Source organism: Daldinia vernicosa, assembly GCF_022497035.1.
Source record: "Daldinia vernicosa strain CBS 139.73 unplaced genomic scaffold F5Y00scaffold_58, whole genome shotgun sequence".
NCBI classification, from domain to species: Eukaryota; Fungi; Ascomycota; class Sordariomycetes; order Xylariales; family Hypoxylaceae; genus Daldinia; species Daldinia vernicosa.
Window position 1 is genome coordinate 15,469 of NW_025953974.1, and position 27,700 is coordinate 43,168.

The 27,700-nt window shown below is 48.0% G+C and overlaps 9 protein-coding genes across 9 annotated transcripts; 3 read left to right on the top strand and 6 right to left on the bottom strand.

The window, feature by feature from the left end:
* Window positions 1-251: 251 nt before the first annotated feature.
* Window positions 252-3,324, bottom strand: F5Y00DRAFT_170901 (uncharacterized protein). Its single transcript, XM_048004858.1, has 4 exons — window positions 2,812-3,324; window positions 683-2,748; window positions 491-629; window positions 252-435 (listed from the first exon to the last, which is right to left on the bottom strand). The coding sequence occupies exons 2-4, from the start codon at window positions 2,589-2,591 to the stop codon at window positions 336-338; spliced, it is 2,148 nt and encodes a 715-aa protein (XP_047861204.1). The 5' UTR covers window positions 2,592-2,748; window positions 2,812-3,324; the 3' UTR covers window positions 252-335.
* Window positions 3,325-4,834: 1,510 nt separating this feature from the next.
* On the bottom strand, window positions 4,835-6,705 carry F5Y00DRAFT_246521 (DUF1692-domain-containing protein). Its single transcript, XM_048009168.1, has 4 exons — window positions 6,234-6,705; window positions 5,992-6,172; window positions 5,175-5,937; window positions 4,835-5,121 (listed from the first exon to the last, which is right to left on the bottom strand). The coding sequence occupies exons 1-4, from the start codon at window positions 6,424-6,426 to the stop codon at window positions 4,948-4,950; spliced, it is 1,311 nt and encodes a 436-aa protein (XP_047861205.1). The 5' UTR covers window positions 6,427-6,705; the 3' UTR covers window positions 4,835-4,947.
* Window positions 6,706-6,921: 216 nt separating this feature from the next.
* Window positions 6,922-7,695, bottom strand: F5Y00DRAFT_246522 (uncharacterized protein). The gene has a single exon (XM_048009169.1). It carries the CDS (start codon window positions 7,589-7,591, stop codon window positions 7,226-7,228), a length of 366 nt encoding a protein of 121 aa, XP_047861206.1. The 5' UTR covers window positions 7,592-7,695; the 3' UTR covers window positions 6,922-7,225.
* An 833-nt stretch (window positions 7,696-8,528) lies between these two features.
* Window positions 8,529-11,998, bottom strand: F5Y00DRAFT_246524 (glycoside hydrolase family 37 protein). The gene is made up of 8 exons (XM_048009170.1): window positions 11,258-11,998; window positions 10,961-11,205; window positions 10,723-10,885; window positions 10,594-10,661; window positions 10,188-10,368; window positions 10,093-10,126; window positions 9,064-9,967; window positions 8,529-8,874 (listed from the first exon to the last, which is right to left on the bottom strand). The coding sequence occupies exons 1-8, from the start codon at window positions 11,437-11,439 to the stop codon at window positions 8,621-8,623; spliced, it is 2,031 nt and encodes a 676-aa protein (XP_047861207.1). The 5' UTR covers window positions 11,440-11,998; the 3' UTR covers window positions 8,529-8,620.
* Window positions 11,999-13,397: 1,399 nt separating this feature from the next.
* F5Y00DRAFT_246526 (proteasome subunit beta type 7 precursor) lies at window positions 13,398-14,778 on the bottom strand. The gene is made up of 2 exons (XM_048009171.1): window positions 14,416-14,778; window positions 13,398-14,340 (listed from the first exon to the last, which is right to left on the bottom strand). The coding sequence occupies exons 1-2, from the start codon at window positions 14,539-14,541 to the stop codon at window positions 13,648-13,650; spliced, it is 819 nt and encodes a 272-aa protein (XP_047861208.1). The 5' UTR covers window positions 14,542-14,778; the 3' UTR covers window positions 13,398-13,647.
* Window positions 14,779-15,072: 294 nt separating this feature from the next.
* F5Y00DRAFT_246530 (uncharacterized protein) lies at window positions 15,073-19,952 on the top strand. The gene is made up of 3 exons (XM_048009172.1): window positions 15,073-16,095; window positions 16,146-17,801; window positions 17,859-19,952. Exons 1-3 carry the CDS (start codon window positions 15,345-15,347, stop codon window positions 19,808-19,810), a joined length of 4,359 nt encoding a protein of 1,452 aa, XP_047861209.1. The 5' UTR covers window positions 15,073-15,344; the 3' UTR covers window positions 19,811-19,952.
* A 35-nt stretch (window positions 19,953-19,987) lies between these two features.
* On the bottom strand, window positions 19,988-22,730 carry F5Y00DRAFT_246531 (WD40 repeat-like protein). Its single transcript, XM_048009173.1, has 2 exons — window positions 22,308-22,730; window positions 19,988-22,252 (listed from the first exon to the last, which is right to left on the bottom strand). Exons 1-2 carry the CDS (start codon window positions 22,434-22,436, stop codon window positions 20,294-20,296), a joined length of 2,088 nt encoding a protein of 695 aa, XP_047861210.1. The 5' UTR covers window positions 22,437-22,730; the 3' UTR covers window positions 19,988-20,293.
* A 193-nt stretch (window positions 22,731-22,923) lies between these two features.
* Window positions 22,924-24,262, top strand: F5Y00DRAFT_246532 (ATP synthase subunit E). Its single transcript, XM_048009174.1, has 3 exons — window positions 22,924-23,209; window positions 23,282-23,471; window positions 23,527-24,262. Exons 1-3 carry the CDS (start codon window positions 23,186-23,188, stop codon window positions 23,598-23,600), a joined length of 288 nt encoding a protein of 95 aa, XP_047861211.1. The 5' UTR covers window positions 22,924-23,185; the 3' UTR covers window positions 23,601-24,262.
* A 172-nt stretch (window positions 24,263-24,434) lies between these two features.
* F5Y00DRAFT_246534 (glycosyltransferase family 66 protein) lies at window positions 24,435-27,445 on the top strand. Its single transcript, XM_048009175.1, has 4 exons — window positions 24,435-24,770; window positions 24,835-24,858; window positions 24,976-26,797; window positions 26,866-27,445. The coding sequence occupies exons 1-4, from the start codon at window positions 24,623-24,625 to the stop codon at window positions 27,134-27,136; spliced, it is 2,265 nt and encodes a 754-aa protein (XP_047861212.1). The 5' UTR covers window positions 24,435-24,622; the 3' UTR covers window positions 27,137-27,445.
* Window positions 27,446-27,700: the final 255 nt, after the last annotated feature.

The window sequence follows — 27,700 nt, forward strand, 5'->3', positions numbered from 1 at the left end:
ATGGGTATCCTTAAGAGCCTGCTCCTTTTTAGAGTGCTCTTCATATATACGGTAGCCCAGATATTGACACGGTCCTCCCGCACTTTGTACCCTAGCGCCAAACTACTCCGATACGAGGCAGTACTCTTCCTTTCGGTGCTGACTCATAATCGGGGGTATTATGCGTAAAATGGCAGTTTGCAAACGGGGGGCACAACCTGGCCCCTAATCATCACGCCATTGGATTGGTACTTTGCTGCTTTTGCTGGATAAATGCTACCACCCGAACGCCGAGCAAGTCAAAACGACTCGAATCAATAACCGTGTAGTCCGCCTCCGGTTTTGCCTTCTTTTCCTTATGTCTTTTTGCCGAAAATCGCCCGACTTTTTGACTTGCTTCGGCCACGCTTCGATTTCGGGCTGCCAACGTCATCGCTATATTTCGCCTTGTGTATCCTATAACATGATATTAGTCGAAGGCAGTACGCCACACGGTCGAAAGAGAACTAACCAGCTATTTCCCGGCATACTCATGCCCTTTGCTTCGGCCATGCGGTAGAACTTGGCACTTTTCTTGAGGTCCTTCTTGCAGCCCACGCCTTGAGCATAGCAGAAGCCAGCCTCGGCAAGAGCATCAACATCACCCCAACCTATCAAATTTATTAGATTACGCCTCAAACATTTTCCTCGAGGTTTAACTCACTGCCGGCAATCTCAAAGCATCGCAAAGCGAGTGCTTTATCCTGCTCGATTCCCCAACCATTCATATGGCTGACACCCAACTCGTAGATGCTTAGGGCAAATTGGGCCTTGCGGGTTTTATGATCCATGAAATCTACTGTTTTACCTTCCTTGGCGTGATCCTCATCTTCTGCAATTTCGGCGCTCACAACATCGGCAGCCTTCCGTAGCCACTCGACGCCTTCTCGTTGGTTCGCTCGCATGCCCCATCCATGTCTGCAAGCTAACGCATACAGTAGCATACCAGTTGGGTCGCCGGCACGCGCAGCAAATCGCAGGTGATAGGTAGATTCTTTTACAGAGCCCTCCTCGTGACACTTAATGCCCTTTGCCAAATGCTCTTCCGCACTCATTTCAGAGGTTGTAGGCGCATGAGAATGCTGTGACCTCGGTGGCCTGATGGTGCTAGCCGAGTCACTTGTGGATACCGACATTGGCGTTCGCCCTCGGCCTTGGTCATGGAGCGGAGATGTAAGGGTGCGCCCTCTAGGCACATCCTCAGATGGTCTACTCGTGTCCGTTGAGGGGCGACTTGGGTCGGGTGACGGCTGTCTCCCTTCTAAAGACATTTCTTTGGAAAGTTTACTTCGTTCGATGGATGGACGTCCTAGAAGAGAATCGGCTGCGTGCTGGCCTTCTTGCGTTTTCGACGAGGAACTCGAAGGCCTAGTAGGAGGCGACGGCGGCGCTTGACCACTCCTTGGCGGCTCGTTGTCGCGGAAAATAACCGAGTTGCGCTGTAATGACTTACCCCTCGGGAGTGCGTATTTAGAATAGATATATGAAGGAGCACCCTTTCCTCCGTCCTCTGTGAAATGGCTGTCTAAGAAGGCCTCACTATGCATGCTGACTGGGGTATTTGCAGTCTCATCGGCAAGTACGAAGGATGGTTGGCTATCCGACGAAGCTTGTCGAGTTGGCGGGTCTAGGCCTGGCGTGCCAGTCCGGCTGAGCGGTCGAGAAAAGTTGAAAGCAGGACGTGGTAAAGGCATAGAAGCTTCGGAACTAATCGAGGGAGACCTTTGGTAGTGGGTATTTGGCGACGCAAGACCCGGCCCCGAGAAACTGCTACCTGATGAAAGCTTTCGGGATGGTTGAGAGTAGAAAGAGGCACTCAAGGTATCCTCATTACTGACATCCAAAGGCGCAGACATTATACTCGAAGAACGCTTAGGGAAGATAGGCCTTGGTGGAAACAAACCGGCAGACTCATGCGAGGTCGTTTTGGTAAGCTTCTCCGGAGACGATGGAAAGCGGGTGCTGGTGGGCGAGAGCTCTCTGGGTTCGATATCATGCTCTGCTGATTTATGGTCCGTTGCCTTGTCCGCTACACTTTCCAAGTCACCAGGCGATTCTTCTCGGCGCGCACCATACATCCCTTCATCCTCCTGAAGCTTTTCAAGGTGTCGGCCGCGCGCATTCTCGAGGAATGGGTTTGGAGGCACTGGGATCGATTGGTCGGGCGTGGGAGGTATGCGACTCATTCGAGGGTGCATCGAAACAGGCCGCTCTGATGGCGATTCCACTTCCGTAGTCAAACCAAGCCCAGTATTTTGCTGGGGGGTCTGAGGTCGGTCTTCAGACGAGTCGTAGGACATAGAGCGAAAATATTCGGAACGGCCCTGAACAATTAACGGGCTGTCCGTTGTCAATGGGGGTAGACGGCTCATTCGTCTCCCAGTTTTGGCGCTGTCCTCGAGCTGCTTGGCAAGCAAGCGGCTCTGAGCAGCAAAGGCATCAAGGGGGGATAAGGCGGGAGGAACCTCCCCAGCGACATGTAATCGCGGTGACCTTAGGGGACGAGAGGCACTGCTATTGACCGAGGCCGACGAATCGGTCCTGAGGTCGATGAAATTAGGCCTGTTGGCCATGATGAGGCGAAGATTATCGAAGTTGGGATCAAAATGGATGTTTAGTAAATGTAATTGACCTTGAGACAAATCGTAGTGTTGGATCTCCCGATCCGCCTGGAGACCAGGCGACTAGAGCGGATTCAGGTGGTAACCGAATGCCGAGGAGGCGTAGTCCCTAATCCAACCAAATATCTAATAAGTGTTCGTAAGTCGAAAACGAAGCTTGTGAAGGTGATACCCTAGAAGCGCATAAAACATTAAGTCGGCTTTGTAGGTCCACGTAGAGAATGGTATGCGACAGGAATGTACGATCGGCGTATTTGGAAGATCGAAGTAAGCGTAAACAGGAGTCTACTGTTTGGGTCGTTGAGGTTGTAATGTACTACAGGGCAGGTTTGCGAAGAGACAAATGCCGTCTTCTTTTCGATACCGTGTAATATGTACGTAGGTGGTAGAGAGGCATACAATCAGATCGAAAGTTGACGAAAGGGGTGAAGGAAAGAGAGACTGGGAAAAGTGATAGGTACGAAGAATAACATATAAGTTAGTAGGTTAGGTGTAGGTGCAAAGAACGGACGATGAAAATGTATCACCAAAAGAGTCCACCTAGCTTTAACAGCAGGGCTACAGAGAATAGGAATAAAAAGTGAATCTTTACTTTGTCAGCGCAAATACGTGTGCGATAGTTGAGGAGAAGGTGAACAATCAAAGGTTTGATTCGAGATTACCCCGGGGTTCAATGGTCAGAAGGAGAGGGTCGAAGAGCCAGGAAGCCAGGAGCCAGCCAGATTGCTTCTACGTACTGCCTAAGGTACATGTAGGTACAGTGTCAGGAGGGACTTACCGAACCCCTACCACTACTATTTAGGTTAGGGTTAGGACAAAACCGTACTGTCTACCACACGGTCTCCCGAAATGAAAGTAATCCGGGGGCGGCCATTCCTGATTGGGCGACTTGACATAGGAACTCGAATTAGCTAATATGTAACGCATCCTGCAGCCTGCATGACAGGTCAATTCAATGGTTGCAGAATTCGGTACGTACATGTACTGTGCAATAAATTCAATTTAATGTACCAATTCAAATGTTTGGTAATTACCTACATAGTACCTAGTACCTATATCAAAATAGCTAAGTGTCTAACCTATCTAGAACAAAAAGTATGCTACGCCATGCATAAATAAAGAAATAGGCAACTCGTATTATGTATAATGTTTACGTTAGCCTAAGCCTCTAACATCGCCTTTTAGCTCGCAAATATATCCCGACTACGTAAGTACGCAGCAATTGGAAACAAATCGCATACGAATCCAAGTCTCAGCTATAAAAGTTAAAAGTGTGGAAAACGGATCTCGAGTTGGTTACCCCTTGACGCCATTGCTTGGACTGGTCCTTGCGGGTCTTAGAAGCCACTTGCAGTAAAATGATGTAGTATCTTCTCCAAATATGGCTAGTGAATTATAGGAGTATTGATCTTGGCCAATCATCTAGACATGAAGATACGAGAATATTAAAAGTTTGCTTTCGCAGTCTCGGCACTAACCAGTTATGCTAATAGGTACATAAGAGAGATACATAGATCCTGCTGTTAGACCGTGCGGCCATGCAAGATTTTCGGTATCTCATAAGCCACCAACCAACCAGCTATGTACGTACTACATATGTAGTGTAGGTATATGTATGTATTGTACCTTGCCTATGAACCTTCAAATTCAGGGACAATTACATAATGTGTCTAGTACCTGGTTCAGCTGATTCTTCGGGAGATTGACGTCAAGGGGCAAAGCTATTCGGCGAATAATAAATAAGCCTTCGCTAAGAAAGATTATATGCACACGTGCGGACATATTATATGTAAAGAATCGAAATGTCAATGTCGACATACCAAATACGTAGATAGACTAATAAGATAGAAGGACATCTAAGGATCTAGCCAGTTGTAGCAGGGGATGACAACAATAATAGCTTTCTGATGTAGCTCTGTATAAAAGTACAGGTATTATCGTCCCTTTCCCACGCACTGTCTTAAAGGTTGTGTGCTATTCAAAGGGGTTCATCTAAGCCACCCACTAGAGTAAACGGTCTTTTACAACTTCGAACGCTATATCGAAATTAATTAAATCATTCCACAAAAAAAAACCCCCAAAAACGTATTGCCCTAAACAAGCCAATGCTGACTCTATCGACATAAGCTTAAAATAACAACTACTGGTGGAACACTACGCTTAAGCATCTTACTTGGGAAGACTGATAAGACTGATTTCCAAATATCTAACCGGCAACTCCATTTTCCTATGCGTTATGGAAACAAGCAAAAGAACCTATCTTGGCCAGGCGTTTAATTTACACTTGAAATAATACCCAGTAACACCTCTAAAGATTTTTTGATTGAAGCTTCTTCAGCCTCGTCGCACCTTCGTATACACCCCTATCAACCGCCGCAGCTACTGTCAGCGTACCACCGATCACAGCGCATAGACCTGTTAGAAAGCCGGTGAAAGTTTTAGCACGTTCCTCACGGTTAATCACTTTCATCGGGGAGATGTCCTATTTCATGTTAGTAGTCGATTCGTTAGGTAGAGACCGAGAGAAACACTCACGTAGGAAAAGAATACACCTGGGATACCACCTCTCGCGTGCATCCGTTCTTGGTGACCCTCAGCTGCGTCATCACCGCCAGCCAAGCTTCGCTTGTGGCTTGTGACCGAGTACTGGTGAGTCTCCATGCTGCCATCAGTTGCGTGGCCCAGGCCTCCCAACCATGTCTCCTCGTCAAGTTGTCTGTTATGTCCGTTCGCCGTCGACCAGCTTAGGGGAAGATACGCAGTAGGGACAACTTTGACAAAGTACATGAAGTTGAAAGCGGGATCCTCGGTGGTCTGCTTGACTTGGTCAAGAGGGTTGATGTGGTGGTTAGTCCAAGGGCTGTTCTTGGCATGCTTCCGCGTGATATCTTCAGGGAGCTGAGGTCCGAAGCGTAGTTGGTGGATCTCGTGCTCAAATGAGTGACGAACCGGGCTATCCCAGTAGTTCTTCAAATCGTGAACGTGCATGTTGCCGCTGCTGAAACTTCGACCTGGCGCAAAGTGAAAGTTGCCAATAACCTTGTTGACGCGAATCGCGCCCTCAATCCGGCACCCCTCGTGCCTCTGCTCGTCCAACCTCTCGGCGTAGTGTTCCCGCAAGCATTGCTCGACACCTTCACCCCTACCAAAAGCCCAAGACGCCTGCTGGTACGCGTCCCGAACCTCGTCACAGGTATTACAGCAGCCGGGTTTCGCGGCGTTGGCGGGAGCCGGGGCGCCATAGCAGGGCCCGCAGTAGTTAGGATCTAGATGCTCGGCGGTTTCTTCCTTGCCATGGCTGGGCCGGTTAGCCGGGTAGAATGAAGACAGATAGTAAGGTGATCCAACTCACAGAGATAAAGCAGTCACATCGATAACGCCGCCGCCTTGTGTAATTGGTTGCAGTCTGACTTTCTTCACACCATGTAAAACACCATGCTGTTGCTCACCAGAGACATCCATCACGTCAAGGGTTAGGAGCTCGCAAGGCAGCCTAGGGAAAGTGATGTTCATATGAATTTCCATGCGCTCTCCTGCGATTAAGGGCGTAAGATGCTTGAATTAGGACAGGGGAGCATATTGTTATTAACCCACCTCTGCCTTTGTCGACGATAAGTTCGGGGTGGATAACTATCCTCCTATAGTCGGACCATTCCCCCCAGGCAAGATAGAAAACGATGATCAGGGATACGATAGTGACGATTCCGCCCGAGGTAGTTCGTATGCGCGCATCCTCGACGGTCTTGGTAAAGGCATCTAGCCTTGTGAATCTCGATTTCGGAGGCATGTCGGATAGGTTGCGCAGGTCAGATCAACTGGTTTTTTTTTTTCTTTTTTTCTTTTTAATACCTCCGTTATGTAGGTAGGTAGGCGGTAGGAAAAGTCAATGGCAAGGTAAAACCAGAACCAATAGAGAGAATCGTATAAAATCACCGTAGACGCCGCATTGGAATACCCGAGCTCAACGTGGAGTAAAGAATGGACGATCAAGAAGCTAGGATAGATGCAAACTTGAGATACGTGTATTAAGATACGTGTATATGTAAATCGAAAGGCCACCTTCACCTTTCCAGCGAACAATTGAGCCGAGTCCAAGGGACCAGCTGCATGTACCAGGGTCCGTCCGTTTGGAGGCGGGCTAGACTAGAACATATGCGTCTATCAGGTAGGAAGCTTACGTACATGTGTACAAGGGTCTACGTGCATCAAGTACCCTTCTAAAATTATGCTAATCGGATAAGTACCACTCCACTGCGCTTTCTCAGATTTCAAGAATGCTTCTCTTGTACTATGTATTTCTAATAGATATCCCCCATTCACCATTTGCTGTCGTTTGCCGTAATACAGCCAACCTATTAACTAGACACACCCATGCAGCATATTCAGCATATTCACTGTTTTACCCATATAAGCTGGTAGTTATTGCCGTCTTGAGTCTGTCCTTTGCTCTTCAAAGCCACAGCTTTGCTCCCGGAAGGCTTACTACCATCAAATGGAACGTAGCTGTCTAACGCTCGGTTGTGAACAAGAACTATACGTTCAACTATATTAGTATTACAATTCACCATGCCAAACCAAGGGGATCACTAACTGTCAGACTTGTAATCCGATGCATGCACCCAAAGAGTGGTGGCGACCGAGTCGTCACATGCGAGCTTTAGATCTTCTTCATCGTTAAACCAACATTTGTTACCAGCACTGTTCTTGATCTCGAGCTGAGTCCATGGCCTGTCAACGTATATAGGACCAAGAGCTTGCGCAGTAAAAGTATCGCAGTTTCCAGACGCAGTCCAGCTCGCATCCGCCGTCAGACATCCAACCTCCGCTGCCTGACTCCAGCTATAAACGCGAACTTGACCACTCTCGGTACCGGAAGTCGGCCATCCAGTTCCCAAGGCCAGGGCAGTAGTCGCCATTGATAAGACGAGTCCGACGTTGAAAAGGCTAGCCATTTTGCTGTAGATGGGCTTCGTTCGTTAGGATGTTGGTGAGCTAGACGGAAAAGCTCATAACTACGAGAGATAGACACTGCTTTATAGATATAATTCAGAACCGACGATCATTCCAGTTTATATGCTTGTGAAATTAAGCTTTTCGATTATTTAAGAGTTTATCAGGAGTGTCGAATAGGTGTTTCCGCTGAGATTTCCTATTTGGGCAACTAGGGCACGATGTTCGGCGGATTCGATCAAAGAATCCCTGGCCTACACGTGGGAAAGCACCTGGGGTTGCTTGTTTCGACCTTTTTAAGCCTCACAGCCGCAATATTATCATACCCGTCGGCTTAACATCCCGATCATAGATGTTTTTTTCAAAAACGGCCACGCCGAATGCATGATAATAGATTGCCAATGCCTCGGTTTCCTTGAGAGCATATGTTAATGTCAGAAGAAATATGAAGTATGCTAATAAGACGCCGCATTTATGGTCTCTGACCTGCCAAAACTAGATGATTAGAATACCATGAGTAATGCTCAGATTATCTCGGGTCTTTTACGACCTATAAACCTCGGTATCATGTAACCAAGGATGATTGTGGACTGACCACTGGTACTCAGTCGTGCTGATTAGCACCAGTAACTCTGTGACCCGTATCAACAGGACTTCAGCATACTTATTCCTTGATCTAAAGTACCTGTTATATCAGGTCCATATTAATGTCTTGAATCGATCACCCAAGGTGACATAGTGTATTTCTCGTAATTATAGCCTCCCCGAGGTGTTGATATTATAAAGCAGATATATTACATTTCATTTGTTACAGTCCCTTATCATGAAGCCCCCCTATGGATTCGATTATATAACCCAGTAATCACTGCAGAGAAGTGAGAAGAAACACATACTTTATGCTCTTTCATACCAATAATAATTATTATAAGTATCCTGAATGTGTAGGTAGGTTATAATGCTACGTTACAGCACCCGTATGTTTATAGACTCATATTCTAACATGCTAGATGATGTAACACACCTTACCCCCTTTATCGTCCTTGGCGGAGATTTGCTACCCACCGAGCGTCATAAGGGGACAACTCAACCGCTCGCTGACCGGAAGAACCCCGTTTTCTTAACTTCCGGTCGATATTCGCTGCCGTCAAGTTACCACAATCGGGCCGCTTCAGCTTGTTGCCAAACGTGTCGACCGCCCAGATCAGCACACCGTTCGTCCATCCAAATCCCTCGACGACTTCGTACTCGCCTCCTCCGCCGGCAACATTGGTCGAATCGTCAGCGTCTGTAAAAAAAATTAATATTTGCTAGGGTCTCAAAAGTCTGCTGTATAGTGAAGTTCATATTTATGGGTAAAATGGGGGATACGAGGGTATACAGAACAAGGGGGGAAACGACATACTACAATCATGTTAGCTTCAATCCGGAACAAAACTCGACCCAGCGGGCTCATTATGGGAACTATAGACATACCATTTCTCAAACATAATTCCCTCGTCGTCCGGACCAAGTCCCTCTAGTTTCGGCGTCTCATCCGTAGAGCCGCCTGTCGCACGCCACGTGCAAAACGTGCTATCCAAGTAGCGCTGCGCCAACTTAAGAGAAAGGTCCTGAGTTTCAAGGTACGCAGGATCCTCCTTTCCGAAAGTTGCCGGGGTTTTGAGTAGGCCCTCTATGAGCACATGCATCAGTGGTGGCCAGACATTCGGTTGATCCCACTGCTGGCCGGTGACATAGTTTGTGGCAGCAACGCCACCGGCCTTCTCAGAGACTCGGTCGGAAACGCGCTGGAACGCGAGCTTCACGGCTAGGGGATTGTCCCGGAGTTGTGGAGGAGCTGCGCCTAGCCAGAAGGGGTAGAATTGAGCGACATGGAAGAATACCTGGTAGCCTTCGGGGGCATCTGCTTTCTCCGCCGGGGTGGTGTCCGCGTTCGATGGTACGTAGAGGTCTTGCGCTCCTGAGGTTAGGTTGTAATCGAAATAGCTCATGTACTTATCGTTCCACATCAGCGCATACATGGCTTCTGAGCGATTCTTAGCTAGCTGCTCGAATTCCGTAGCCAGCGGGCTGTCGCCACTCTTGCCTAGATAGCCTGAAATGACCATCTCATTGGCAAATAGTATCGAGTTCAGGTCTACAGGGACTATATTGTTTGTATTGAGAGAGCGTAGCGGGAAATAAACGTCCTTGGCGGCATCTGATGGGTTAGCAATCCATCGCGAGGTATAATCCCATCCTGTTTCAGCGCCCGAGGCAAGGTTAGAGTAGAGCTCGGCTTTCTCGCTCTCATTTAGAGGATGCGATTCGGGATAAATGATACCGGATTCTGCGTAATATGACCTGTTGTTGGCCGTAATGTAGTCCTCGCGATATGACTGCATCGTAAGTCAGATTTATACGTGTGATAAAAGTTTTGACAGCTATCTAACTGCTAGACTCGTGGGAATTACTGGACTTTAAGAGATGGGGTAAAGAGAAGAAAATGAAATTATTCATATACCTCTGGTCGCGGCTCAGTGTTTTGGACCTCATAGCTGCGCATTTAATATTAGAATATAGGATGCCATTAAATTATAGTTCTTAGATGTTACTTACTGCGCAAGATGGAAGGTTTTATCACCCGACGTGATTGCTAATGTGCGGTTCTCTATCCAAAAGTTATGCTCTTTGATGAGTAGAGGCAACGCGCGTTCGAGGAGACTCGTGTCGTTGGTATAGTCAATATAAGTCTTAACCATCTGTGTTAGGAGGGGTGGCTGGGAGCGGTTTAGATAGTCTATCATGTGTTAATTCCCTCGTCATTGTCATAATCTCTCATCCAACAGACGTCCCTACTAAGTAGGAAAACGTATGTGAGGAGAATATGGAAATATGTGGTTAACATACTGTAATCAAGTTAGCGTCTATGTTTTGAGATGCCTTTTTAAATGTAAGGGTAAAGTAGTGAAGGGAATGAGTAGAACTCGGAGGCGGAAAAGGATAGTGATTGTCCGTTCGTACCATAAGCGTGCACCATTGGGAACAAATCCGAATTGCTCAACGAAATCAAGAAAATTTTCAATGATATTCCTAATGGTGTGTTAGTACGCCTAACACGTATTATAGTCGTAGGGTTACGTAGACGGCTGACCTGGAGATCTGAGTGAAACTGCCACCGGTTCTTAGCAAACCTTCTATAATCCAGAACGAATCCCAGTAGTAGGGCTCTCTGAACCGCCCACCGGCGACGACGAAAGTGCGATTGACCGGAATGAAACTATCGACACATCCCGTGCAGTTGCTGGCACCCACATCTACAAATCTCAGTGTTAGTGTATTCAGACGCGGTATGATCTATCTTAGGATCGCCGTCTCAACGCATTGCTTACAAGTCCTGGTTAAATCGGGCCATATATCGATGACCTTTTGTACAAATTGCTTGACCACAGAATCATCAATGTCATCCAGGAATACAGGATTAGTCTCGAGCTGGTCTCTAGGAACCTGAGCTAGCTCGGTCCCGGCCTGACCAAAGTAAGTCGATAAGAAATCGTTAAGCTCTGTATTATTACTGAGAGGCTTAGCGAGCTTGTCGAAGGCGGCAAGAACTTTGTCCAAGGGCACTTTTGTCGGCCTGTTTATCTATTAGCTGGTGCAATCTCAAAATCAATGATCCTTAAACGTACAGGTCTACGAATGTCTTGGAATCGGAGAAAGGCCGAGCCAATTCGATCTGCTTTAAGACGTCGCCTTGACAATAGAGAGGGGAATCGCAAGGCGAAAAGGACGAGCCATTCTGGTAGAGACCATAGACGATAGGAGACGAGATGAAAGCTAATGCCGCCGTTACGCGCCGTAGGCCTGCCATACTTTATAGGATCACAAGTCGAACAATGTGGGAGTAAGAACGAAAGCACTCGGCGTGACGACACGACAACTTGGGGAGAGCCTCGTAGGTATATTTATAGACATTCTTGCAGTACCTCGACCGTCAGCCAGACTGCATGGCTGTTGGGGTACACTAAACACTATCTAACTTGGAAGCCCTGGAAAACTTTGAAAGCTATCTTCTGTTTGTGGGGAGAGCAAGGGCAGCCTGCCTTGGCTGCTTATACCCCGGTTGGAGTAGCGGCTGGCAGGCTGGGCAAATAGGCACCGTTATGTCATCTTATAGTCGCTCGTCATGTTAACTGGGACATTAAAGGTCATTCGTTGATGAAGACAAAGCTTGGATGTGGGGATAATACCCATATAGCCTCCAAATAATAAGACCGAGCATGGCTTCAGGGAACTTGGATGTATCTACCTAGGTGAACGCATCATATGGTTATTAGGTAATAATATCCAATCTAGACGTGTAATATCATTACGTATAATTACCTCAGGACCTAGGTTAGATAGTTTAGCTACGAGAGATGTTCCTGGACATGTATGTTCAAATAATTTGATCGTTGAATGGGACCATTCTAGCTTTTTTCCGCATGCGTTGAAATGGGGAACCCACTCCCCCGCAAACATGAGGGCACCCCACAATAAGCCCGAGTTTACGGATGCCCCTTTCAAACATTTAAAGATGTATACATCATTATCACTAATTTTAATACTACTTCTTACGATTAAAAACAACATTGCTATAGCTTGAAAATAGTATATTTAAACCTGATTCTTTCATATTTAAAAATCTTATTTTTTTCAAAATTTTACGATTTATTTAAAAGAAGAAATATTGTTTTGAAAGATTAAAGTAAAATAAAATACCTTTACCGAATGGGTGAACAGCCGCAGCCAAGCATGGCCAAAGCTTGTCGGGAGTGACAGGGGTCTCCCTACATATGGAACGAACTTTTGAAAGGGACATCCGGACGAAGGTCGATCACGTGCCGTTGTTGCCGGGCGCGTGGTCGGCGCGCGCAGCGCGCCGCCCGCCCGCCCGGAAGTAACGGCAACAAACTCGAATACCAGGCTTTACTAGAATTTCCTAAAAGTATTTTGGATAAGGGAAAAAAGCGTGGGATTCGAACCTAAGCTTTTATAAAAAATACGTATTTTGAAAAAAAAAAGATAAAAGTGGAGAACCCGGTAAGACCTATTGTTTTGGAGGCAGAAAGGCGTCAAAATAAGTGCCGATTTTAAGTCTTGGGTAAATAATATCCTTCTTTTCGTAAACTTATTTCTTGACAACCACAATAGTAAAAAAATTCAAAAAATTGGATTAAGAAAATAAGGTCATTAAATTTTAATCCTTAAAAGAAATGAGAGATTTCTATTAGGAAATGGCGAAGTTGTATGAGATACAATTCGGAGTGTAACTTATTGCAAGAATAAAAAAAGGCACTTAGTTTGGCGCTATTCTGGGAGGATACACCAAATCAAAACGCTTAAAAACTGCGCATGGACGAACTTCCTTCTCAAAAAAGTCTTCCATTTTCGGAAATCGAAATGAGCCAGACAATATCCCTCGTAAACTCGGGCATCCTTGAGCTGCTCGTCTATGTACATAGTTGTTCGCATATTATGCAAATCATAATAATGGGCTTGATAAAAATTTATATAGGATTAGCTTTGGGCCTAACTTGCTACTGGCTCAAACACCCAAGGTTGTGTGGCTAAGGAAGGTTCATCTATGCCTAATATATATATATATATATATCAAGATGTCTTCAGTTTCACCCCATTTCCGTCACTTGTGATTGGTATTAGTAGGGTCCTGATAAGATATTTTATGCACCAAGCGTCAAACTCGGAGATAGAGTGGTTATGGCAACCTTGGGGTTATAGCGTTTAGTTTTGTAAAATGAAGGAGACTACGCGATAGATTACTAGACATTAGTAGTATCAAACCTTCACATATACAGTTTTGTGGTTGGTTGGGATTTGATTATCTAAGTATCAATATTGCGGTAATAGGGTCGATATTCTGAAGAGCATCTTGCCTAGCTATAGGTGGAGCTCGTATGGATTCGTATCACCGATGATTATTCATCGATTACCCTGGCTGTGAATGGGACAATAACCTCGTATTATCACAAAATATCGATACAGAGGATCATCGTTGCATCATCTCCTTCCTCGTCACTCACGGGTCAACATCCATCTGTTCTCCCTCCGCCGACTCTAGCTCCTGCACGCTGACGTACTTTCCGATCTCGTCTTTGGTGATAATCTTTTCGTTGAGTACTGCTGTCGTACCGCGCTTGAATTTGTAGTTCTTTAGTTTCTGGCTACGCTCGTTCGGCTTGACGAAGCCACGGTGTAGGGTGGTCTTGTCTGCGGTAATGACGGCCAAGTCAACGTTCGATCCGGAACCAAGATCGTTGAAGATACCGGCCTGAATGGCTTGTGAACAGAGCTGCATGGCATCCTCCTTGGTACCGTTCGGCTTCCACTGAGATTCGAAGACGGACATAGCTGCCAGCGATCCAGAGCCCATGGTCACATAAGGAAGCTTGTCTGTGCTACCGTGGGCATGAACAGTGAATAAGTGAGTTCCCGTAGGGTCAACACCGGCAACGACTAGATATGCTCCGATGTGACCTTGGTATCGGAAGAGGTGCTGCTTGAGGAGGGTCATGCAAGTAACGACGCGGGGTTTCCGACCGGTCGAAAGAGAGTGCAACTCGAGTTGAGAAGAGATAAGGGCGGTAGTGAACTCTGTATCAGCGGCGGTACCTGCACCAGCACACCAAATTTGGGGCGAGATGTAATGTAGCTTCTCGCAGTTCTTGTCAGCGACGATGGGGCCGCTGGTGGCTCGAGTATCGGCTGCGATCTGTTTGTTGCCAGCCTTGCATTAGTGTCATCATTCTTAACGGAGGGCTGGCGATGATATTGAAAAATGACTGACCACAACGCCTCCATCGAATATGCACCCGACGATCGTAGTACCCGTGCTGGTCGCCTTTGGCAGCGGGACACCTCGGGCGTGCAGAGCCGCATTGCGATTGTAATTTGAGAAGTCGAAACCAGGCATCCCGGCTTATTTTGGTAGTACTATATTATTTTCTCAGGATAGGTTCAGGTATAAAACTTGGGATGCGATCCGGTGTCTGGTGGTTAAATGTTGGTATGGTGAAAAGGATATCAACTGGTGATGAATTGGAATCTTGAATTTAGACTTGAATTTAGATCCAAGTAGCAACGAAGGTAGAATGCGGTTGTTTGCTGCGAATTGGGTAGGTACGATACAACAAGGCGGATGACGACCAGGAGCTAGCTGCCTGCATTGGACCTTACCTTCAATGCTCTTCCAGCTATTGCATACAGTGCACGCGTTCTGCCTGCCTAAAAGTACTGTACGTAGAATAAGGTACCTAAATACTTCTAATATACATTAGTAAAACTAGAATAGAGGGCAATTACTTAAGTACATGACGTGTAGAAAGTACCTAGGGAGGCGTAGTAACCAATCCTAAGCTCTGATGCGGTAGCAGGGGTAACGCGAACATCTGTAGGTACATTCCTAAGTATGCAGGTGGTAATTTACCTGTTAGGCGCATCTCGTTCTAGAATTTGAGCTCGACTTTCTCTCGCGCCAACTGTAAAATACATCTCACTTTTATTATCTTTTTTTTTAGACCACTGTCACATGTCCTCCTCTATGGAGACAGGCCTGTTTGCCTGAAAGATACTTTTACACTTGAAAGTGTCCTAATAAGGCGAATACTCCTTTAACTCAACTGAAGATTCTGATACGAACAACTCTGTCTACTGACGTGATAGCTAGTATTCCATGAATACCTTCCCGTGAAACCAGTATCCCATTTTGCTGTAGCAATGGCATTCAGCTTCGGAAACGTGGGACAGACAGCTGGGGACGCCGCCCAAGGGCCACCGGAACCTATTCAGACCGAAGCCCTCGGATTCCTGTCGTTGTCTGGTGATGCTAAGCTACATTTAACATCACAGTGGTCTCCGCCCCCCGTCAATAATGCTTCCCTTCTCAGCATCGCGTCGCGACAAGGTCTCGTTGCTGCCGCTGGTCCTGATGGTGTTGTGCTAGCCTCTACGGAAGCTGTTCGAAAAGCGTTCGATAGCCCTAAAGATGGCGACAATGACGTCCGAGCTTTCGAGCCTCCACTAACGTTACCTTTACCTCTCCGAATATGTCAATTAACTTTTACAACTGACGGAGCCTATCTGATATTGTCGGCCGAGGAAGGCGGAGGCTTAGCAGTATATGAGACCCAAGCCCTGCAACAAGGCTCGACCAAGGCCGCTTTCGAAATACCCACGAATGGCGAATCACTCAGGGCTTTGATACCAAATCCTAGCCTGGAGAAGAGTGAACTATGCGCCGTTGTGACGAATGAAGGCAAACTTTTGATGGCAAACATGAAGGAACGTGGTTTTATATCGCGACCCTCCGGTCAGGTCTTGAGAGACCAAGTTAGCTGTGTCGCTTGGAGTAATAAGGGAAAGCAGTTGGTGGCTGGCCTTGGTGACGGTACTATACAGCAGATGACACCTGATGGTGAAGTCAAGGCGAATATCCCTAGGCCACCGGATTTGGATGCAAATTACTTTGGTAGGTCCCTTGTTTACACTCGGTAACTTGCTAAACTAATAGCCGTATAGTTTCGTCTTTAGTTTGGCTCGAGAACGATCTTTTCCTAGCATTCCATGTGCTTGCTTCAGATGAGTCTCCCCAGACTAGATGCCATCTGATCGCAAGACAAGGGGAGAATTTCCAATTCCAAAAGCTTAGCGACCCCGTAGAGCCCTTTGGCAACAACCGGACTCCCCACCATACTCTTGTGCGACTGAAAGACTTCCCCCCAAATCTTCAAGACCTCCTCATTTGCTCCTCGACAGCTAGAGAAGACATTGGTCTTTTTACGCGTTCGAAGACGCCGCTGGCCCCGGGTGCTCCGTCGGGTATCTTCACTACTACCGAGTTGGCCGATGATTCTAAACGGGCTACTTTACCAATGGGTGAAGGCATGGAGACTCCGGCAGTAATTGGTACAGCTCTCGATTTATCTAGCCGAGAGAAGGTTTATAAACCTATACCAACTGATGAGATAGATCAATCGCCTGGCCCATTACCAGGTTATTGGGTTTTGAATGCCGAAGGCATACTTTCAGTTTGGTGGGTTGTATATTCCGAATCTATTAGGGGAGGAACTACGTATCCGGGGATTGTAGCTGCAGAAGGCAATACGGCAAGCTCTAACGAAACGACGACCCCTAAACCCGTCCAACCAACCCCATTCGGGGCCTCGAAACCCACTACTTTTGGAGCCCCGTCAGCGGCAGCAGGGACGGCGTTTGGTAGCACCTCAGCATTAGGTTCAAAGAGTTCACCCTGGGGGGCTCAGCCTTCCTCTGGTGATGCCAGCAAGCCTGCATTTGGATCGAGTACTTTTGGCGCTGGTGCTGCTGCCACGGCGCCGAAATTCGGTACACCTTCGTTTGGTACATCAAGTTTTGGTACCAGTCCCGCACCGGCATTTGGGCAATCTAGTGGGCTCGGCGTAAGATCTTCACCTTGGGCTTCAGGGTCTGCCTCATCTAGCACGCCTGCTTTCGGTCAGTCGGGCTTCGCTAGCATCGCTAACAACTCTAGTAATGCGGGCGGAGCTATGGGATCATTCGCAGGCTCAAACCCTAGTGCCGTGAATTCAAGCAGTGGGTTTGCTAGTTTCGCAAACAAGGGCGGCTTTGCTTCCATTGGAACTAATAATGCTTCTAGCGGATCGAGCATATTCGCATCCACGAAGCCGGATACACCTGATGTCTCTATGGACACGGATACTAACTCCATATTCCGGGCCCCAAGCTCTAAGCAAAGTACGGGGACTGGAAGTGTTTTTGGGTCACAGCCGTTCAAATTGACGTCTAGTTTTCAACGTGATCCGAATGCGGGAGATAATGACACTGACGAAAAGACACCGAAGACGGAGAAATCGTTATTCGGCTCGGGCTTCGCAGCTACAATAGATGAAGCAGCAAAGCCTGTAGCCGCGAGCCCATTCGCGACCGGGACACAGAGTCCCTTTTCGAAGCCAGCGCCATCATCGAACGTGGAGTCAACTACGCCAACGTCGACACCCGCGCCGTCGAAATTCATGTCCCCCCTTTCGACGGCGTCGCAAAGCAAAGGAATCTTCGGATTTCAACCGAAAACTCCTAGCGGCCTTAGTAGCGTTTTCGGATCTTCTGTCTCTCAGACACCAACATCTGAAACTCCTCAAGTGAAAGCGGAGCCAGAAACTCCTAAGCCCCTTAAAGGTATTCTAGACGCACCTCTTCCTCCAGAGTCTACTAGCAAAGATGCTTACTCATTAGGCGACTCCTCGACATCATCTGCCACCTCAGAAATCAAAGACACGCCTCCCAGGGCCGAAGATGTACCTTTACCTCCCGATTTCGCCGATTCAACTCCCAAGCAAGCGGATCAGGGGACCTCACGCAAAGCGTTACCTGTTGTTGACAATAGTGCGCCTCTGCCACCTGATCCTGTCTATAATAAGAAGGCGTACGACGCTCCTCTACCCCCGTTGCCTGGGACTGTTACCAAGCCCAAACCTGCCGATGACTCGCCCCTACCACCGGATCCTGTAAAGCAGCCGAAAGCTTACGAAACTAAGTTACCCGCTCTTCCCATTGCTAAGCCAGTGTCTGAAGTCATTGGACCTGGTTTCAAATTTCCAACAAACCCTCCTCCTGTTCCGTCAGATAGTGAGGATGACCTAGCTGAAGAGGAGGAAGATGAAGAGGAAGGCACTGAGGCCGTCAGTGAAGGTAGCGGTGTCGATGTTGCTAAAGATCTCAGCCCTTCTAGTACGGGTAATAATAAGACCCCCGGGTTTACACCCCAAAGCTCATTCGATGGTTTAGCAGGAAGTTTCTCTACCATATCCCGCCCAGATCAAGACCGGCGAAGCGTCTTTGGCGAATTGAGCCGGAACGCTCCAATTTTCCCCCAACCAAACCCTGTTAGTCCACGCTCACCAAGCCCAGTGCGAGGCTCAGTACCGACGAGAATGCTCGGCAGGGACCAGTCACGATCGTTTAGTGCGCCTGGTATGGCGTCTCAAATTCTTGGGGCATCTAGACGACAGCAATCCCAAGTCGGTCCCTCAGTTTCCAACGCCGCCTATCTTGAAGATATGATTGAGAAGCAACGGAAAGCAAAGGCGAAAAAAGAAGCCGAGGAAAAACAGTTGCTTCTTGACGAAGAGGATGATGCTGTTCAAAATCTACTGAAAGCAGAACCGAAGCCAACGTTTGAGCTTGACGAATTTATCGCACATCCGGGTACAGTACCACCAGCAGGTGATAGTGTGCCTTCGCAAGTCGAGGCTGTATATCGAGACATCAACTCAATGATTGATACTCTTGGTCTTAACGCACGATCTCTCGCGAACTTCATTAAGGGGCACAAAGAGCTCTATGTCAAGGAGTATACAAGACATGACTTGGCTGTCCCGGATGACTGGACCCTAAACGGACTTGAGAGCTTAGCTCACATCATCGACGATGATCTCACCAATGCTCTCGAGGGAGCGAGAGTGAGAGACGTGGCAGGGAAGCTTGCAGAATGCGAAGATATCCAACGTGAGCTTACTCGCGATCGTAACAAGCAAGCGGATCTCAAGAAAATTATTAGCTCGCATGTTGATCCAGAACAGACTATTGCAAATCGTAGTTTACCTCTTAGTGCCGAGCAGGCGGCGCAACAGAGTGATTTACGACGAGAATACGCAAAGTTTACAAAGCTATTAACGGAGGCAGAGGAAAACTTAACTCTGCTCAAGGCTAAGATCGTTTCTGCCAACAGCGCCAATGGGAAGGGTGGTCCAACACCGACTATCGAAGCGGTTGTGCGCACCATTACTAAGCTGACCACCATGGTCGAGAAGCGTAGCGGCGATATCGACGTCCTCGAGAATCAGATGCGGAAGCTAGGTGTCAGCTCACACGGTCCAAACAGCCGCGAGGGTTCGCCTTTTGCCACACCAAACGCTAAGAAACTATCCGCGTCAGTATTCTCTCCAGAACGCTCAATGCGGGAGAGCACACCACAGCGTGGCAGCGTGTTCCGTCACTCTGTATCAGGGAGCATCGGCGGAGGTATGTTTAACACTCCGCCGCGCAAGAAGCTGAGCGGCTTTGGAGACGCGGAGAAGAAGGCTGTGAAGGAAAAGCGGGAGCGCAGGACGGCTGTGCTCGGGAAACTTAGGGGTAGCCTCCAGAAGAAGGGCGCGGGTGTCTGGGCTGTGGATGATATTGAATAGGAATCACGCATCGGCAGGTAATAGCTACGATCACGATCAATGATAAGAATAAGTTACGAGATCGGGGCTTTGTATGTTCGAGTTTGTAGGTCGTATTGGATGCGGAAATGTTTTACTATAAGAAATATGCATTTCTGAGGTATAATGAGGTTGCCTAAGCACCACACATAACATATATTTTATCCCGTCGCAAGGTCAATTAATTGTAGGCTTATATGCTACTCAAGAAGTAGTAGTATCTAAGTATCCTAGTTTTTCTAGCTAGGTTATAGGCCAGACACCACCACGCCGCACCACGCCTCACCATGTCATCTCATCGTTCGACAAATGCCATTTTTCGGGCTGGGTATAATACGGACACATGCACGGTAGCCAGCCCACGTTACTCCTCCTGACACGAGGGCCACAGCCAGAACCGCTCCCTCCCAACAATCAAACAAGGGTAGTAGTAATAATAGTAATAGAAACCCCAAACACGAGCACTTACACGAAGCCAGCAACCCCTCCGCTAACGGCCTCGAGTCTCGCGACGAGTTTCTTGACATTAGTCCACTCCTCGCTCCTCACCGCCTCCTTACCACCCAGATCAGGACCGACTTCAAACACGCTGACGACAGCATCAATACCACCAGTCGCCAGCTTCTTCCCCTCACTAGTCTCCCAAGCGATCTTGTTCAGACTCTTACTGAGTAACTGTCGCCCGTCCTTTCGAGGGGTAGGGCTGATCTTGGCGACCGGGATCTCTGTCTCGACGGTGATATCCCAGAGCTCCAGGGAGCCGGCGCCGTCGACGAGGGCGAAGACGCCAGGGCGCACGGGGGACCAGGCAGCATCGTAGACGACGTCCTCGCGCACGAAGTCTAGGAGCGGGGGCACGGCGGTGCCAGCACTCTCGACAATGGTACTTGTTGCGGCGGGGGCGCGGACTTTCCAGAGCTTGACAGACCAGTCGAGGGAGGAAGAGAGAACCAGATCGCCTAGGTCTACAGGGCCGCGAGCTGGGTGGAAGTCGACACTCATGACGGGAGCTGCGTGACCCTTGTAGCAAACGCGAGAATCGACGCCCGCCTTAGCACCGGCACGGTCGTATCGGTGGCATGGATATATAGGGCCTTCTTCCGAGCCCACGAGGAAGTATGTTGGATCTGCTTGGGGAAAAGCCATTGTGGTTGGTGCAAGATCTTCGAACTTGTTGGGAGGTGGTGTTGTGAGAGTAAGTGATTCTTGCGGCTGTGAAAGCATATCGACGCTCCACACGCAGAAAGCGCCGTCGGTAGAAACTGAAATGACGTTGTTCGCATTTTGTGTACCGACGATATCGACGGAATAGACCGGGTGCGTATGGCCCGAGCCTGTCAAGGGTGTTTTTTGTACAGGGGCAGATTTGGACCGGGTATCCCATAGGAGGACCTGCCCGGAATACGTACCGCCTATGATTAAGTTGGGGTGGAAAGGAGAGAATTTTGCCGTGAGAATATCAGACTGGGCATGGAAGAGGAATTCGGGTCGGTCGTGGAGATGTTGATTCCACACTTGTACAACGCCATCGGGGTCGTGGGGAGCGGACGGATTTTTAGTGTAAGATGCCAGCAGCAGCTCAGGGAACTTTGGCGAGAAGTCAATGCTGCTAATCATACGCTTCTTGGACCACCGCTCATCGTAAAATTGCACAACCTCCTTAACTCTCCGGCGTCCCTTTCCGCCCGTGTTACCCACCTGCTCATCCTCGTCCTCAATGTCGTGGGCTTGAAGCGAATAATCCGTCAAGATATCATACTCATTGCTAATATCAAGTGCTCGCTCGATAACTTTCGTTGAACGTTCCACAAAATCAACAAAGTCGTCAGATGCTACAACAGCTGCTAACTCCTCGTTATTTAATGCCCTAGCCGGGAAATTCGAAGTGACAACAGAATTGGTCTGTAAGGGTCCATCGGTAATCAACTCCCGGGCAGCCTTCAATTCCTCCTCGATTTCTAACCGTAAATTCTGACGTAGTTCCTCTTCTCTCTCGCGTTTCCACCTGCTCAGCCGCTTGTTGGGAGTGGATGTGACAGGAAGGTCCTCATCCTCGAGATCTGAAAAGGCTCGAGGCCTGGTGGCCGGGGGCGTCCAGTCGCCTGTAGTTTGCACGCCTTTGCTGTAGGAGAATATCTCCTTAACGGGAGATGGCGGGCACTCGAATACGGTTTGGAGGGGTACCGTTGTTAAGACCTGCGGCTGGGTTGAGGCAGGATGGCCGTTTACCTGGGAAGCATATTCTGAGTGTGAGTGCTCACCGCTCAAGTCGTCGGCACTGAGGACGCTATTGGGTCGACTTCCTCGTAGACCGGGGGATGCCACGCCCGTCGTGGAGGATGCAGGTCGACTTTCGCCCACTAGACTGTTAATTAAGGACTCGATGACCTTGCGATTGTCGCGACCCGGAGTGGGGGAGATGAGCTATGATGCGAGTTAGTGGGAAGAGGTTGAAGTATAACGGGCGGGATAAACCGACATCGCTAGGTCCGCCGCCTATGCTAGGTCTAGCAACAGAGGCCGCCTGACTAGCTCTTAATTCTCGTTGTCTTTTGAGTTCGGCGAGTTTCGCCTTCTTTGCTAGAATCTCATCTCGTCGTTGTTGCATCTTGTACTCCACCGAGACCCATGCCGGGGTGTGGTCTCTGGCTTATAGGGAAAACGGATCTGGATTAAAGCTAGGTGGTCGAGGATTTGTCGGTTTGTCGGTTTATTGTATTACCTAGGTAGTTGTTGTATTATGTAGAGACCTGTCTGTATCCTGTATTATGTACGAGGGACTTGAATGGTTGTATTGTATTCCGTATTTTCTTTAGTGGATGTTAAAGCTTAAAGTTTAAGGGGATCGCAACTGTTACTGAAATTCTAACGGGCGCTACGTCTACCTTAATCCTTAATCAGCTGTACCTTAAATGAATGCGCGTTTCTTTGTCGGGACATCGCGACGCCGGTAGCATCCGTGCGTCCACCTAGCTAGCTAACAGCCTGCAAAGGTCTCAAAAAATGATGTTACTTGGGCAGTTACCTACAGTTCTGTCTTTCTATTGGTTCATATTAGTCTTGATGTATTTGTTTTACCCCCACTTATTTAGCTCGGCTCGTACCACCACATGTATCGACATTCTCTAGCAGTGGCTTCTGCTGGTTTGTAAAAAAATTAAGTACAATATGCGAAATTTCCCGACGCCGTCCAGACTTCCGTAACAAGCCTCTCACCATTCCACCTCCCACCTCGAACCGCAACCCTCGACCCTCGACAATTCCTCCCCTCGTGGAACAGGGCCAATTGGCATCCCATCGCCGTCCCTTGCACCGCTGATTGATCGCTCGTTCCGTCTCTTAGCACATACCGGCCCAATGTCTACCACTTCGGGAGCCAACGTACGTGTGCCGCTGGTTTCGCCGTATGCCCGAGATATACTACGAGGCCATAACTGACAGCATTTTATATAGGTGCTCCGGTACTCGGCTCTTGCTCTAGGTGTTTTCTACGGTTTCACGCACCAGAGAAGTATCAACGCATCGCAAAGGGCCGCCGCGGCAAAGAAAGAGTACGAACACAAGCAGCAGTTAATAGAGAAGGCGAGGGCCGAATATGCGAAGTCCAAAAACCCAGCTCCTGCGGCGTCTGAGAAGAGTCCCTGTACGTTTTTCCATGGTTACATGCGAGTCCAATAAGATGCTAACGGTACTATTAGTGAATCAAGACCCGATGGACCCCAACTTCGACCTGGAAGCCTACCTCAACGCCCTCGCGGCACAAAATCCGTAGGGATGTAATAATACTAATACCAGGCCCGATGCGCGTGGAAATGCAATAGAGACTAGGGGCAGAGACGGGAGAGAGGGCTGGAGGTGAACTCGGTGCGGCCGGGGTTGGATCGAAGCTGCTTCCTCTACCGGCGACTTTGCAGGCTCTGTGTATGATTGCGATATGGTTCCCAAAAACAACCACCTCATAGATTTCCTCGGGTTTCACGCTGTACATGTGTACAATACCAAAACTTATGCTAACTTAGACCCATTTGGCACTGGGATGGCCGGATCTTGCATGACGTTTATGGTACGGCCCTTGGCGGCTGGGTTCAATTTCTTTGAGTGAATTTTATATTATTTACTATCACTTCCTATCCTTACGTGTTGCATCCAATTTACCAAGCAGGCGAGGACTAGGGTTTTGCTCAGACAGAATCTGCCAATATTTCAGTCCATTTACAGCCATATGAAATCTATATGAAAAGCCTCTAGTAAAATGCTGAGGCAATATTGAGTATTGAGTAGGTGGATAGCATTCTGACAGATGGACACTCTCAATTACTATTGATCTAGCTATGATACGAAAGACAGAGCTCTTAGTTTGTATGATGTATAGTTATGCCTAATATTGTATAAACAATGTCTTGAAATATTTAACAAGATTTAAGACGAGAGCCCATCACGTTGGTGTGAATGCTTATATACATGTAGGTACCTACTTACATACATGATGGACATACAAGTACCTAGGTACATAGTATGTAGCATAATGCGCATACCCGATGATTACATAATTACAGAATACATGTAGTTACTATGTAGATTGAATTAAGACCCCTGCAGACGTGGAGCTCTTTCTGCAACTGCGACGCGCGGATGGATTGGATTTTATGAAAGCTCCAGCTGTCCTCTCATCACTGAACTACGAATTTCACTTCCCAATTCAACACACCCTCTTCCTTCACATACTACATCTTTCTCAAATGTTGACACCGTCTACCACCTAGTTGCATTGTCTCGAGGCAGCACTCACCCACAATGGCTGTCGCAACTGGCACCAGCTCTACGCCTGTCGACTTACTCGTCAGCGTGGGCAAGAACCAGAATACCAAAACCTTGTTAAGGGTTATTATTCTCTGCTTTATTGCCGGCGCTGCAGTCGCAAGTCGACTGTTCTCAGTTATTCGTATGCTTCCTCTCTTCTCTCTCTATTACGTCGAAAGCTACCTACTGACTATTATTCTTTATAGGCTTCGAGAGTATTATCCATGAGTGTTAGTTATTATCCCCACTATCCCACTATTCCGTACAAATAATAGCAATATATATATATATATCACTTAGGTACAGCCTCTAACTTGATTGCTGATTGCTGATTGCTATATATATAGTCGACCCGTGGTTCAACTTCCGAGCAACCAAGTACCTCGTTGCCAATGGATTCTACGACTTCTGGGATTGGTTCGACGACCGAACGTGGCATCCTCTTGGCCGAGTTACCGGAGGTACCCTCTATCCTGGGTTGATGGTCACAAGCGGCGTTATCTACCATCTCCTACGAGCTTTGGCCGTTCCCGTTGACATCAGAAATATCTGTGTGCTTCTTGCGCCAGCCTTCTCCGGCCTTACTGCTTTCGCTTCCTACCTCCTTACCAATGAGATGACCACCTCCCCATCTGCTGGTCTTCTTGCTGCAGCTTTCATGGGTATTGCCCCAGGTTACATCTCGAGATCTGTGGCTGGTTCCTACGATAACGAGGCTATTGCCATCTTCCTCCTTGTTTTCACCTTTTATCTCTGGATCAAGGCATTGAAGTTGGGTTCCGTACTATGGGGTGCCCTCTGCGCTCTCTTTTACGGTTACATGGTAGCCTCGTGGGGTGGATACGCCTTTATCACATGCTTGGTACCTCTGCATGCTTTCGTGCTTGTGTGCATGGGCAGGTTTAGCATGCGCCTCTACGTCTCGTATACCACGTGGTATGCTCTTGGTACTCTGGCTAGCATGCAGATCCCGTTCGTCGGCTTCCTGCCGGTCCGTACCAGCGAACATATGCCGGCTCTGGGTATCTTCGGATTCCTCCAACTTGTCGCTTTCCTCGAGTACGTACGGTCAGCCGTCCCAAGCCGGCAATTCCAAACGTTCCTCTATGTCGGTTTAGGCGGTGTCTTCGGAATTTCAGTTCTCGGTCTGGTTGGTCTCACGACCCTTGGATACATCGCGCCCTGGTCCGGTCGATTTTATTCTCTATGGGATACAGGATACGCTAAGATTCATATTCCAATTATCGCGTCCGTGTCCGAGCATCAGCCAACTGCCTGGCCAGCCTTCTTCTTCGACCTGAACTTCTTGATCTGGCTTTTCCCAGCTGGTGTCTACCTGTGCTTCCAGAGACTAGAAGATGAGCATGTCTTCATCATTGTGTACGCCTTGTTTGGCAGCTACTTCGCCGGCGTCATGGTGCGACTGATGCTCACTCTTACCCCTGTCGTATGTGTGGCCGCTGCCATTGCGGTTTCCCAAGTTCTCGACACGTACTTGGTCGCCAGATCACCGATACCTGCAGACAACAAGGAGGATGAGAGCGCCGATTCGAAGAAGGCGTTAAAGCACGGAGTACTCCGTACCGCATCACAGCCCGTAGTAGGTATTTACAACTTCTTGTCGAAGGGCTTCATAGCTGGATGCATGACATTATACCTACTCCTCTTCGTACAACATTGTACTTGGGTAACTTCAAACGCTTATTCGTCGCCCTCTGTTGTCCTGGCAAGCAGGATGCCAGATGGAAGCCAGCATATCATCGACGACTATCGTGAAGCTTATCAATGGCTTCGACAAAACACTAAAGAGGACGCCAAGATCATGTCCTGGTGGGATTATGGTTATCAAATCGGTGGCATGGCTGACCGACCCACCTTGGTTGACAACAATACGTGGAACAACACCCATATCGCTACTGTCGGTAAAGCCATGAGCTCGCGAGAGGAAGTAAGCTACCCGATCATGCGCCAGCACGAAGTTGATTACGTCCTTGTCGTTTTCGGCGGTCTCCTCGGCTATTCTGGCGACGATATCAACAAGTTCCTCTGGATGGTAAGGATCGCCGAAGGTATCTGGCCTGATGAAGTCAAGGAGCGCGATTTCTTCACTGCTCGGGGCGAGTACAGGGTTGATGACCAGGCTTCAGAGACCATGAAGAACAGTTTGATGTAAGCTTTCCCCCTATTTATGCCTTGGTCAAGAGACGCCTCTTACTAACACAATCCCTCAAATCAAGGTACAAGATGTCGTACTACAACTACGGCTCTCTCTTCCCACCCGGACAGGCCCAAGATCGTGTCCGAGGTGCTCGACTTCCCGACAAGGGCCCAGTCCTCAACACGCTAGAGGAGGCTTACACTAGCGAAAACTGGATCATTAGAATCTATAAGGTAAAAGATCTCGACAATGTAGGCCGAGATCATGCGGCTGCCGCTTCCTTTGAGAGGGGGCACAAAAAGAAGAAGGCAACTAAGAAGCGGGGACCTAGAGTTCTGAGGGTTGACTAATGAAAAGGAATTACGAAGTAAGGATACGAAGTGTTGATGGGGTGGGGAGAAAAGATAAAATGATGGGCAGGCAGCCTATCCTGGGTCATATTCATACACTTACCGGCAAAGCTGGGAATGCAGCCATGGAAGGCTTAGCCATTGTACAGGTATTGAACATGAGGCAGGAAAAAAACGTATATTCCCAAATTATCTAAACCTGTGCCATGTGTCATATGCCTTGTAAGATGTGAAGCCGAGCATGAAGTAAATGAAATGATAGCTTAATGAGAATGTCTGCATAGTGCGATAATACCACCTCTATATTTAGCTTAGGGGAAGTTGCAAGTAATTCGTCGCCCTCCCGAAGCTCGAAGAGATCCAAAATCTAAACTATAGTAAGCGTAGAGAATACGAGTAGATGGCGGCAAATACAAATATACGCGATTAATTGAAGATACTTACGGCAAAAGTTGGTGCTGCGAAATATGTTGACTTAGTTGTATGTATTGGAAATAGAGTGGATTTGATTTTACCGACGAATACGTTATGTATATAAAGGTGTGTTCCATGTCAATCGTCATC

What these genes read in the sequence shown, in the direction of transcription:
- F5Y00DRAFT_170901 (XM_048004858.1), bottom strand. Translation starts at nt 2,591, where the DNA reads ATGGCCAACAGGCCTAATTTCATCGACCTCAGGACCGATTCGTCGGCC. An exon ending in ATGCTTTGAGATTGCCGGCA is followed by an intron (nt 630 to 682) that starts GTGAGTTAAACC and finishes TAAATTTGATAG; the next exon opens with GTTGGGGTGATGTTGATGCT. An exon ending in AGTATGCCGGGAAATAGCTG is followed by an intron (nt 436 to 490) that starts GTTAGTTCTCTT and finishes ATCATGTTATAG; the next exon opens with GATACACAAGGCGAAATATA.
- F5Y00DRAFT_246521 (XM_048009168.1), bottom strand. Translation starts at nt 6,426, where the DNA reads ATGCCTCCGAAATCGAGATTCACAAGGCTAGATGCCTTTACCAAGACC. An exon ending in TATCGTCGACAAAGGCAGAG is followed by an intron (nt 6,173 to 6,233) that starts GTGGGTTAATAA and finishes CCTTAATCGCAG; the next exon opens with GAGAGCGCATGGAAATTCAT. An exon ending in GATGTGACTGCTTTATCTCT is followed by an intron (nt 5,938 to 5,991) that starts GTGAGTTGGATC and finishes TAACCGGCCCAG; the next exon opens with CCATGGCAAGGAAGAAACCG.
- F5Y00DRAFT_246522 (XM_048009169.1), bottom strand. Translation starts at nt 7,591, where the DNA reads ATGGCTAGCCTTTTCAACGTCGGACTCGTCTTATCAATGGCGACTACT.
- F5Y00DRAFT_246524 (XM_048009170.1), bottom strand. Translation starts at nt 11,439, where the DNA reads ATGGCAGGCCTACGGCGCGTAACGGCGGCATTAGCTTTCATCTCGTCT. An exon ending in TCCAAGACATTCGTAGACCT is followed by an intron (nt 11,206 to 11,257) that starts GTACGTTTAAGG and finishes ATAGATAAACAG; the next exon opens with GCCGACAAAAGTGCCCTTGG. An exon ending in ACACTGAGCCGCGACCAGAG is followed by an intron (nt 9,968 to 10,092) that starts GTATATGAATAA and finishes CTTACGATGCAG; the next exon opens with TCATATCGCGAGGACTACAT.
- F5Y00DRAFT_246526 (XM_048009171.1), bottom strand. Translation starts at nt 14,541, where the DNA reads ATGCCTGGTTTCGACTTCTCAAATTACAATCGCAATGCGGCTCTGCAC. An exon ending in TATTCGATGGAGGCGTTGTG is followed by an intron (nt 14,341 to 14,415) that starts GTCAGTCATTTT and finishes GGCAACAAACAG; the next exon opens with ATCGCAGCCGATACTCGAGC.
- F5Y00DRAFT_246530 (XM_048009172.1), top strand. Translation starts at nt 15,345, where the DNA reads ATGGCATTCAGCTTCGGAAACGTGGGACAGACAGCTGGGGACGCCGCC. An exon ending in TTTGGATGCAAATTACTTTG is followed by an intron (nt 16,096 to 16,145) that starts GTAGGTCCCTTG and finishes ATAGCCGTATAG; the next exon opens with TTTCGTCTTTAGTTTGGCTC. An exon ending in AACTCCTAAGCCCCTTAAAG is followed by an intron (nt 17,802 to 17,858) that starts GTATTCTAGACG and finishes CTTACTCATTAG; the next exon opens with GCGACTCCTCGACATCATCT.
- F5Y00DRAFT_246531 (XM_048009173.1), bottom strand. Translation starts at nt 22,436, where the DNA reads ATGCAACAACGACGAGATGAGATTCTAGCAAAGAAGGCGAAACTCGCC. An exon ending in TAGGCGGCGGACCTAGCGAT is followed by an intron (nt 22,253 to 22,307) that starts GTCGGTTTATCC and finishes CTCGCATCATAG; the next exon opens with CTCATCTCCCCCACTCCGGG.
- F5Y00DRAFT_246532 (XM_048009174.1), top strand. Translation starts at nt 23,186, where the DNA reads ATGTCTACCACTTCGGGAGCCAAC. An exon ending in CTACCACTTCGGGAGCCAAC is followed by an intron (nt 23,210 to 23,281) that starts GTACGTGTGCCG and finishes CATTTTATATAG; the next exon opens with GTGCTCCGGTACTCGGCTCT. An exon ending in GGCGTCTGAGAAGAGTCCCT is followed by an intron (nt 23,472 to 23,526) that starts GTACGTTTTTCC and finishes CGGTACTATTAG; the next exon opens with TGAATCAAGACCCGATGGAC.
- F5Y00DRAFT_246534 (XM_048009175.1), top strand. Translation starts at nt 24,623, where the DNA reads ATGGCTGTCGCAACTGGCACCAGCTCTACGCCTGTCGACTTACTCGTC. An exon ending in TCGACTGTTCTCAGTTATTC is followed by an intron (nt 24,771 to 24,834) that starts GTATGCTTCCTC and finishes TATTCTTTATAG; the next exon opens with GCTTCGAGAGTATTATCCAT. An exon ending in ACCATGAAGAACAGTTTGAT is followed by an intron (nt 26,798 to 26,865) that starts GTAAGCTTTCCC and finishes CCTCAAATCAAG; the next exon opens with GTACAAGATGTCGTACTACA.